This window comes from Choristoneura fumiferana, chromosome 2, assembly GCF_025370935.1.
Source record: "Choristoneura fumiferana chromosome 2, NRCan_CFum_1, whole genome shotgun sequence".
Lineage (NCBI taxonomy): Eukaryota > Metazoa > Arthropoda > Insecta > Lepidoptera > Tortricidae > Choristoneura > Choristoneura fumiferana.
Window position 1 is genome coordinate 12,863,081 of NC_133473.1, and position 11,035 is coordinate 12,874,115.

General features: G+C 35.1%; 1 protein-coding gene across 2 annotated transcripts; it reads right to left on the reverse strand.

Annotated features, from left to right (window-relative positions):
* Window positions 1–610: 610 nt before the first annotated feature.
* On the reverse strand, window positions 611–8,298 carry LOC141445532 (cytochrome P450 4d2-like). 2 transcript variants are annotated; one of them, XM_074111366.1, is made up of 10 exons: window positions 8,139–8,298; window positions 5,486–5,655; window positions 4,960–5,069; window positions 4,065–4,158; window positions 3,438–3,693; window positions 3,166–3,292; window positions 2,573–2,785; window positions 2,243–2,486; window positions 1,898–2,065; window positions 611–1,404 (listed from the first exon to the last, which is right to left on the reverse strand). In XM_074111366.1, the coding sequence occupies exons 2-10, from the start codon at window positions 5,646–5,648 to the stop codon at window positions 1,244–1,246; spliced, it is 1,536 nt and encodes a 511-aa protein (XP_073967467.1). In that variant the 5' UTR covers window positions 5,649–5,655; window positions 8,139–8,298; the 3' UTR covers window positions 611–1,243. The 2 variants fall into 2 exon arrangements, with proteins under 2 accessions (XP_073967467.1, XP_073967466.1); XM_074111365.1 differs by lacking the exon at window positions 8,139–8,298 and having other exon boundaries at window positions 5,486–5,751.
* Between the last annotated feature and the right edge of the window lie 2,737 nt (window positions 8,299–11,035).

An 11,035-nucleotide genomic window follows, 5' to 3' on the forward strand; every position in this document is an offset into this window, starting at 1 on the left:
CTAACATCCAATGGTTCCCCGCAACTCTCGCGATATTTTCACCAACCAATGCTTCATGTTCCGCTTTGTGGTGATCATTGAATAGTAGGTACGATGTTAAAAATTAAAGTGGGTGGGGACGACAAGATGATGACCACAAGAAACATGTTTTTTCGATGTTTTTGCTTATTGACGTAATTGTATGGTGGTACTGAAAACCCTTTCTGTACTTACCAGTCTGTTCTGCGACTGGGTGTTTTTTTTATTCATAGGTAGATTGTGAGTCTATTTATGCAACTAGATCTCAGTCTATTAATAATGCCTAAGTGTTAAATGTCACATTCACGATTTGTTAAAAGATATTGAAATAATAGTGCTTTATGCCGGGGCACCATTTAAAACAAGTAATTAAGTAATTGAAGGATTAGTTTCGCTCTGTTTGATGATAATTACTTAAATGATTCACGATGAAGTTAATGCCCACACAAAATCAATAATATTTATCGGGAAAATTCGATCAATAATCAATCATAATTATTACCTACCTACTATAATTAAAATTCTTTTGTGTGAGGTTATCCGCCTTTTCAATGTTTGAGTTTTTCGCACGCTCTACAAGGTACACGGAAAATTTAAATCAAAGTAGATTCTTATCTGAAAGTTATATATTTTTTATTATTCTTATCTCTGTTTTCTTTAACAATAGCTCCCTCCTTTAAAAAAAAGAACTTATGGCAAACAACTAAATAAAATAAGCATATTCGTACAAATTAAAGCTTGTTCCCATTAAATAAAATAAATTCAACATAATTGTCAATTCACATAAGAAAATAATTGCATATTTCTCAATAATAAATAGCTTTTTAAGTAAGGCTACGCACAATAAATACGAGTACTTATATCACACTATTTCAATTTTGATTTAAACAAAAAAAAACAAAGTTATACAATCAGACTGATGTGAAACTCATGCACGTAACTCACCTACCTTTATCCTGAATGCATAGTAAATATAGGTAAGAGTCCACAACATGTGTGTAGAATAATTATATTATCTAACACCTACTTTTCGATACAAATTTTCTATAACCCTATCAACTTAATTACAAAAACTATGATAATAAATAAAGCAACGCTACAAATGTTTTGCTATGAATATTTAAGTTAAAACTAAAACATACTTAGCAATACTATGGCAACAACAATGAATGGCCAGCATTGCCTTTTCTGGCCACACTAACAATTTATTACTAAACTATTTTTTTTACTCTCTCTTTTTCAATCTTAACTTGACTCCGTTGACGGATTCTGTGATTATTCTATGAGCAAACTTGGGCTCGTCTTCAGGATTGCCGGGCAGAACCTCGTATCTTCGTAGGAGATTTGAAAGAGTAGCTTTCATCGCAACCCAAGCATACCGGAAACCTTGAAAACAAAAGCAATTAATTAGTCATAAAAAAGTTGTGAAGACAACATCAATGAATTTCGTTGTTCAAAAATAACCTGGATATTCACATATGATTTTAAAATTTACTGAAGAATTTACCTTCCAACTCGAGCATGTGTAGTATTTTATCAACCAGTATAACTTTATGTAGATATTTTATGACATCATAAACTTTAAAAATAAATGTAGCTAGAGTTAGCATTTACTTATCGAAAGGGGTGGTATTTCTCTAATATTAAAGAACTAAGAAAATATATTTTCTTGAGTCGTAAACTGAATCAGAATTAAAAGCAAATAAGTACAATTGTAAACAAAATTGGCACCGATAGGATGCCATGGTTTGTTTGGTTGCTTGGCTTAGGATGCATTACCATAATGTTAAAATACTACTGGAGTACCCCGATATGAAAGTTCTTACTTTAGGTTTCTAAGCAATTTTTCAAGCAAATTTGTTTCTATTATGGTACTTACCAATGCAGTTTCTAGGTCCAGCACTGAACGGCACGAAAGCATACGGGTGCATGCTGTTGAAAAATCTTTCCGGATTATACTTTTCTGGTTCGGGGAACATCTTAGGGTCGGCGTAGAGAGCTTCATAGTAAACCACGACCTGAGTTCCAGCAGGAATAATTCTGCCATCTGCAACATTTAAGGGGTTATTAGACTATACATTTAGTGACATACGAGTATATGTAACTCCTATTAAAACTTGTTCTGAAAACATTAGCAAACTGACCGTTAGTCTGTTAGTAAGGGTGTGGCCCTGTTTGAAAAAGATCTAAGATATTGTTTTGTAGATTTTTACATTTCACAAACCTTTTAATGGTAGCTCGTTTTGCAGTTGTCGTCCAATCTTAGTCACAGTGGGGATGACACGGATGCTTTCCTTGATGACGGCCTCGAGGTATTTCATTTCAATCAAATCGTGGTTGGTGGGGTTCCTCAGTTTGTCATTGTTAAATATAGACTCCTGTTCTTCGAGTACTCGCTTCTGGATTTCGGGATACTTGGCTAAGCAGTACAAAGTGTGCGTCATCGTCATTGTAGTGGTATAGTGGCCCTGTAAAAATATAAAAATTGAGATCTTAAGACATGACTTTCAGGAAAAGACAAATTAATATTGAATCAAATAAACAAATAACTTACAGTGAAGCAGAGCAGAGTGATTTCTTCATTGATTGTCTCATCAGGAGCGGGATCACCGTTGGGCAGGGTACTCAGGAGTAGAGAATCCAAGAGACAAGCTTGCTTTGATATTTTTTCATGGACTAAGGTCTTCGTGTCTACACTAGAATCCCTGTTATTGCTCTTGATGTCATCAATGATTTTGTTCAGCTTCACTCGCCTTTCACGGATAAGCTGTTATAGGATGAAAGTTTAATTTAAGACACAATAATTACGGTAGGCATTAGTTTATTTGAAAAATGAGAAACAATATTTTTTTATTCCAAAAATCAGTTATACGATCAATTATACGACCAGATGGCCTAGTGGTTAGAGAACCTGACTACGAAGCTTGAGGTCCCGGGTTCGATTCCCGTGTCGGGCCAGATATTTGTATGTAAAATACGAATGTTTAAGTATGTATCTAAATCTATATATATAATTATATAATTATAATTATTATTTTTATCCGTTGCTTAGTACCCATTTTACAAGCTTTGCTAAGCTTACTTTGGGACTAGGTCAATTGGTGTGAATTGTCCCGTGATATTTATATTTGATATTTAATTATGTACCTTGTCGCTGTAGTCACGGACGGTTTTAATGGTGTCCATCATTTCTCTGTAGATTGGAGTCAGTTTGAAGATGAAACTAATATTCCTCCAGTAGGAGAAATAGTTTTCAGTGGCAATCTTGATAATTCTGTAAAACAAGTGGTTTCTAATTAGTTTTATTTATGGCCATTATCATTTCTTATATCTAAAGTCACAACCCTTAAAAAAAGACAAGTTAAACATAATAGAAAATTAAAAACGAGTCGTTATTTCGATAAGATTACTTTGCTCACCTTCCACTAGCATCCAAGTAAGGGTGATCCGGGTTAGCTAGCATGTTGTGATCGACTCCCATAAGAGTGTTGCAGAGGATATCGAACATGAAAGGTCTGAGGTATCGGTACAAATCCACGGGAGCCTTATCCACGTGCTGGTCCAGCACTTCGTTGAGAGCGCCAATGCGAGAGTTTACTGCTTCGACTCTCGCCTCCAAAGTCTTGAAGTGGAAACTGGGGGTCATCAATTTGCGCGTGGCCTTCCATCTTTCACCTAAAATCATTTTCAGATTTAATTTTAACTTAAACATGCACTTACTATATTAAAACCGAGCTTTATAATAATCTTTATTTAGCAAAACACAAAAATCATTACAGGATCTGTAATAATACACGGAGATGTGGTTACTTTTGCTTCTTTAGTATTTGGTTAGGTTTTAATTCAAAGTCATAAATTGTTTGTTAAGGCCAGGCAGCACAATACTGCTGTAGTATGCATTAATGCCTTCCTGGGTTTAAGTGGGCTGTGCCTGAAAGAGCAAAGCAGCTCACCGCAGCAAAAATGAAGCTTTGTTTGGTCCAAAATAGCTAACACAATTTTCTACTGTCAAAAATCACATCTTATTATTATAGATAATGTTTTACCTTCGGACGTTGAAACTGAGTTCCCAAAGAAGGGCATCATGGCGGCGTTTCTCTCGGTCGGCTTGGACAGTTCTGTCGGATGTCCAAGGATAGACTAAAAAGGAAAAAATATATAGTTAAGCTTCAAAGTGAAAGAAAATGTCTTGGATGGCTCATAATCTCTCAAGTTGGATAACAGTTTAAGTCATGTAGATATCCATTAATGTTCAGATAAGTTACATAAAAAAAAATTAAAACATATGTTATTGTTATTTAGCGCTACCCGATCAGTATGAAGTTTTTTTATCATTAAATTTTTCATCAAATGAATCCAAGCAAGTATCAAGTAATCAAGTAACACACAGATAACTGCAACAAAAGACGCAGCCGTGAATTATTGAATTGATAAGATACCATAGCAAGTTTTCGTTAAATTTATCCTTGTGACTGGGATTTCCGCGCTTAAGTTGGCTATACACACATATACACTAACCGCGCTCGTAGGTATTATTACCCCTAACAAATAAAACAATCTCGGTACTACAATTTTATGACAATTGCTGCTATCGCGTCAGTGGTTGATCCACTAGCTTACGAAGATTAATCTTATCAATAATTCCAAATTAACGGAACGATTGCATTCAGACCGTGACGCTTCTTTGTTTTAATCTATGTATTAACAATTATTTTAGATTTTTTTGTAGTTACTACCTAATTGTAATAAGTAAATATTTTTACAAATGTTACATGGATGTGTGAATTTGATTTTAAGCAAGCCTATGTCGGATGATGCCATAGATGATGTCTTTTGTACACAGAGACTCTGTGGTATTCTGCGGCTTCCCATGGGGCTGACATAGTCACATTTGGTGTACTTAAGCCTCGTTAAAATAGTAAACAATAAAATACTACTTACGCCAACGTCGTCAGATTCGCAAAGCATCACCCATTCTTCGGAGCCGACCGTCAGGCGATAATTGGTCATTCCGTGTTTCCTCCACAAGTCCATAAGAATTTTGGAGACACCTGCAAAAATAATACCTTTTATTTAATATTCTCTGATTAAGACGAAATTAGGAACGGTGTCATTAACTTAGTCTTATAAGTAAGCAATATTCTCATCTCATTCAAACATGTATTGAAATATTGTAATTGGGTAACATTTCTTAAAAGCTTTTCTTTTAATTGGCATATTTACACTGCGCCAAACGTACCAAAATCAAGAAACAGTACATCAATCAGTTCGACAGTAAATATTGTTTTAAATAATACAAAAGGAATATTACTAGCAATAAATAAATGTCTTCAATACACTCGATCATGTAGCTGTAGCGAATCATAAATAACCAAACGTTAAATAGCGATACCACCCAATTTTATGTAACACTAACGACCTATGTTCTCAAATAAATGATATTGATTGATTGATTAAAGTTACTAACCGTCAGAATTGAAGCCAAGCGCCAAAGCGTTTCCGATGATAGGCAGTCCTTTGTCTCCATTGAACTTGCTGAGAAGAGCCCAAGCTCTGGTGCTCTTGCGCATGTAGTCGTGCACAAACACCAACGCCACCAGCACACACACAAGTGCAACTACGAAGATCATTGTAGTACTGAAATCAATCATTTTGCCGTCAGTAAAGGAAATTTATATTTGTAAAACTGTCTGCTAGTATGTGGGTCCACCCAAAAATTAAACGACGAGCGTCGGTTCGCAGTTTTTAAACGATTTCTTATCAAATTCACTCAAGCATAGCAGAGACAATTTCAAATACAAATTCATTCACCAATCACGCGTTAATACTAGTGATAAGCGCGAGTTTTCTTTTAAAGAAAATATGTAATAACTTGCATAAATATGCGAGCGGTTTTGTAACAGTGGCTGAATAAAACAAAGACCTTAACCCGTGGCAATATGAGAAATTAATCCTAAGGGCATCTCTATGATAGGTACTCAAATTATAATATGTGCCAAATTTCCAATTTCTTAGTTCTATGTAGTAGTTTTGGCTGTGACTCTATCAAATAGTCAGTTAATCACATGATTGAATTTTCCAAAACTCTCTTGTAATTACACTTTCATAAGTATTACATATATCAATTTAAAAAAGCCTATACCTAAAGGACCCCAGAATCAATATTTAGTTTCAGTCAAAGTCTACGTAAACTCAATGTTGTTTAAAGTTTTATTTTACTTATCAATAAATGCACGTCAGCATGTTGGCATGATGCGATTTCTTGATAACTTTTGCTGCTCCAAGTTTGCAGTAACTGCATCTCCGTATACAGTTTTGACTAGTTGAAAAGTTTTGTTTAGTTTGAGACTTCGCGAATCTCTTGCGTGTGCTTACTTATCCCATTAGAGAGTGCACGGATTCTCCCTTATTTATAAAAAGTTCTAGGCCTGATACAGCTATGTTATGTCTATTTCAGGTTTATATTTTACAAATGATAAAAAATTAAAGTATTCAAAGTATATCAAAATAATGCACTAAAGGCTTGAGGAACAATACCTACCTATCAAGATCAGAGCAAAGCATAATCTTGTACCCAGATAAACTTATTCTTATCAATACCTATACAATCTCAATTAATAGTTTTTAATGGTTCACGGTTAATTGTATTAGACATATTATTTGCTACCTGTCTACAAGTGATCATGATATTCATGATACATCAAAATATCTGGAGCTTATTGAAATTAATCACGGTCTACACTCCGAAACGAATATCACAAAATAAAAAATATATAGAAACTAAAGAAACTTTTAAGTCTACCACGCATTAGCAAGACTCACACGTTGGAAATCTCGCGTAGAGTTGTGCCGTCGTACGTCAGCGGCATGCCCGCAATCGTATTACCTTAATCACAATATTGCTCCGCGGAGGGCAGTTTGTATGTTGTCGTAATGGCGCCCCACTATGTTACCCCGCCCTACCATATACCACACCTGGCTATTTGTAAGCCACGCTTTAGGAACACGAAAGGATCTATTACTCAGATATATTCGTACGAAGAATTAGTTAAGTGAAGTATATTTTTTAGAGTTCTGTGCTATAAGTATAGCGGGCAAAGTAGGTATTTATTAAATACTTAAACGATTATTGCTATTAAGAACTCTGACCTCTGAGGGGATAAAAAGGGACACCGAGTTCGAATCACACAAAACTCAAAGTATGTAGGTTTATTTTAAAAATATTTTCTTTTCTCGCGAACGCGCGCGCTCTATTAATTTACGGGCAGTATCAATGCCGTTTAAAAAGTTGTCTCGATTTGCAAAATAGGTACTCGCGTAAATAACTGAGAATCAGTAATACATAGATCTCATTTCTTTAAAATTAACCCCGCATTATTATAGCTGCATAAGCAAACTTCATTCACGATGATGATGTATTTGAAATAGTAATTCGGCCCATTTGCAATTAGCGGGAAATTTTGTTAAGCGCCGGGCAAGTTGCGGCACTGATCAGCCGCCGGCACGTCGGGACTTCCTAACACTCATTAATTTCTTTCAAGTCCCGGCCTCCAACTTCCCTGGCTCTTTCACACCAACAATTATTAAGGAATTACTTTTGGTTCATTATTCTGCGAAAATTACGAACACACTCGTTAGACGTATTTCCGATTGAACACATCGCAAGTTAATTGTAACTTCTTGTTTGAAACTAGAGCTATTAGATAATAATTGTGGCTTGATTGCCTTGTAAACAAATGTTACGAGAGAGTTGTGGTTATCATAACAAGAATCAAATTATGTACGCTGTAGAAATAACGACGGAGCTTTCGATTTATTTTTAGTCTTGCTGAAAGCCTGTTAGCGAGAAATATATTGCGACTGGAACTACCAGGTCCAAGTTTGAAGAGAATCAGTAGTGGGTAACGTTGTTGGCTACGTTATGCAATAAAGTTTTAATCGAATTAACTTTTCAATAAATCTAGTCTAGTTGCTAAACTATACAAGTGCTGCTAACCGTGGATAATGGAATCTAATAAGTGGATAATAAAACGTATGTTTTGTGTATTGTGCCCTTGCTGGATTGAATTTCATAAGAAATATTAATATTGATTAAAGAATATAAACACGAAAAAACTTACGTAATAAAATAAAATTCCGATAGAATGATATCTTGAACCGGCAAAACTATTGAAAATAACACTAAAAATATACTTTTATTGCAAGCACACGCAGAATATTAAAATTTTTTTTTTTTATTTCCCGCGCTGCAAGAGAGTCGTACGAGACGCAACTTGCTGAGAGGCGCGCAGGAAACAAATTAATTACACAAACAAAGTTCGCCCATATATATTACGACGGGGATGACTCCGCGACTACTTAGAGCTTATGCTCATAACGGAATCTGAGTAATGAAGTTAGGTATAATTGAGACGTGGCTATGCCCCCAGGTAACGAGTTCGCACCTCGCATACCGAACAGTCTCCGAGCTCCCCTTTCATCCCACTTTGTCAGTGTTTACACAACAAGGCGTTTGCTATAATTGTGAAACTAGCGTCGCTTTCATGCAATCTCTACGTTTCAAATTTCAGTCATTTTCATGGAATAACACAGTGGTAGCCAATTTCATTAGATTTACTGCTGACTAATTGGTCTCTTTTATCATTATCATCATCTTCCAAGCCATACAAGCACCAAGAGAGAAAAATATTATGAGATAGGTCTATAATAGCTGGATTAAATTTTATATTCGGAACGGGATGTAGACCGTGATTACCTTTAACGAGCTCCTTTTAGCTCCCAGCAGGTTAATGAACAAAACCGTTGCTTTAATAGTTAGGTTTCTTAGCATTTTTACGTTTTGTAACAGTGTTCCCAGAAAGGTTGCCTTATTAGGGTTCTGAGGCCAAGATAGGTAAAACCAGAACCTTTATAGTTTCGCCATGTCTGTTCGTCTGTTCTCGGCTATAGTACTACTTATAGAGCTTTTCAACTAGGAACCCTTATAGTTTCGCCATGTCTGTCCGCGGCTAAGTTCAGATACCGTTAGTACTCGAAAGCTGTAATTTGGCATGGATATAGGTATATAACAGTCATGCCGACAAAGGCGTAAAAAAAATGACCCATAGACGTAGGTAAAGTGGGAATGTTTTTTTTTCTCGGCTAGCCCTATAGTGTGGGGTATGATTGGATAGGTCTTTTGACCATTGCGGGGTTGTCAGGACGATTTTTCGATTCAGTTATCTGTTTGCGAAATATTCAACTTTAAAGTACAAATTTTCATTAAAATCGAGCGCCCCCCTTAAAATCTAAAATGTTGGGCGGAAATTTTTTAAAAATTTCAGAAGGGTCGTAAAAATCAAGAAATCAAATTTACATGGAAAATTATAACGGCTGAGATTTCTTGAGAATGATTAGTAGTTTAAAAGTCAATAGCATCCTAAGGTATAAAATACATACACCTACCTCAACTTGGAAGATTCCGTACACTTACTTGATTACGTATTATTACGTATTACTTGATTTTTTTGTAATGGCTACGGAACCCTATCTTGAGCGTGTCCGACATGCTCTTGGCCAGTTTTTATTTTAACAACGCGTCTCAATGCTATGTAGTAGGTATAGTAATCACACTATAAAATAAAAAACATGTATTCTGTGGCGTCGTGGGTTATCATTGGATAGAATTTATTTTTTATTTTTATAAAAATAAAAAAAAATATGCCTGTCCTGTGGGAGTAAAGTGAACGATCTGCAGTCATCAAAGTTTTACTTTACCATGCATGTAAGTAGCCTTACGCGAACGAAACCAGTTTCTATCAATGAACTTGATACCCAAGATCTAAAGGTTAACCTAGAAAACATCTATCGTAGGCTAACTATGCCCGGGAATACCCCCGCGTAACTCTCGTGTGTAAACCGCCAATTGCGTAATTACATCGATTAAAATTTCAAAGTGTAAATAACCTCTGCGGGAAACACTTCTGTATATTAAACCTACTTCCTTCCTTAACACGGCATAAAAATAAGAATAAAAATAAGTTTAGCTAGGTAGGTAAACGTTGGCTAGGTAGGCGTTGTTCGTCTGCATTTCAGCATCATCATAAATAAATTTTTCTCTAACTTGCTCGGAAATGTTCTCATTAATGTTGGAAAAATCGACCGGGAAGTCCATCGTTATATGCGTTGATTTGATAATAAATTAAAAAAAAGTGGCATTACTTCCCGGCCATGTCCGTGAAGTGTATTATTGTGTAGGTTTTTTATTTTTAATTTCATCCAAGACCGAAAATTCACCAAACAGCCAGCCAATTGTCCAATAGTCACGTACAAAAACCGAGATAAAAAAAAACTTTGTTTTCTGTGTTTAGTTAAATTCAATAATGATTGTCCAAATATAAAAAAAAACAAAAAAAAATAATACTAAAATAATTATCATTATTATTATTTTAGACTAAAATAATTATCTTCTCGCACTGCTAAATATTTTGTAACAAAGGTATGTTTTTTTAATGTTGTGCGTTTAGGAATTGCCGCTTTAACTAAAAGTAAAAATGTTTACCTAATATAACTATACACTAATCCTGTATATACTAATCCTGTAAGTTTTCTTTCAATTTATATTGAGTACTACCTATATTGTACGTGGAACAAAATATACGATTCGGACCCAAATCTTTAATATCGAAATTGAGGCGGAAACGTGAATTTCATTTTGTCAAAGATTTTCTGCATTGATTTTTACGAAATAAAATGAGTTCCACAAGAAGTAAGGAAAATATCCTAATGGGCACATTACATACCTACTCCTAAGTTCCTAACTCGTAGCGTAGCATCTTTTTTCAGTAAGTTTTATTTCTATTACTATTAAAGTGTTAATTTTGTTTAGATTGTAGGTAGATTGTTATATAAACATATCGTGTATACCTACATATAAGCAGATTTGGAGAAAAGCAGTATACAGGCCTCGGCAGGAATGAAATTTCGTGGATTCGTATCTATTAACAAAAACCATAATCACCACACCATACCACCACAC

Coding starts and splice junctions, on each gene's coding strand:
- LOC141445532 (XM_074111365.1), bottom strand. CDS start 5,669: ATGATTGATTTCAGTACTACAATGATCTTCGTAGTTGCACTTGTGTGT. Junction 4,159..4,959: donor GCGAATCTGACGACGTTGGC/GTAAGTAGTATT, acceptor TTTCCTTTTTAG/TCTATCCTTGGACATCCGAC. Junction 2,487..2,572: donor TCACTCTGCTCTGCTTCACT/GTAAGTTATTTG, acceptor ATATTTTTACAG/GGCCACTATACCACTACAAT.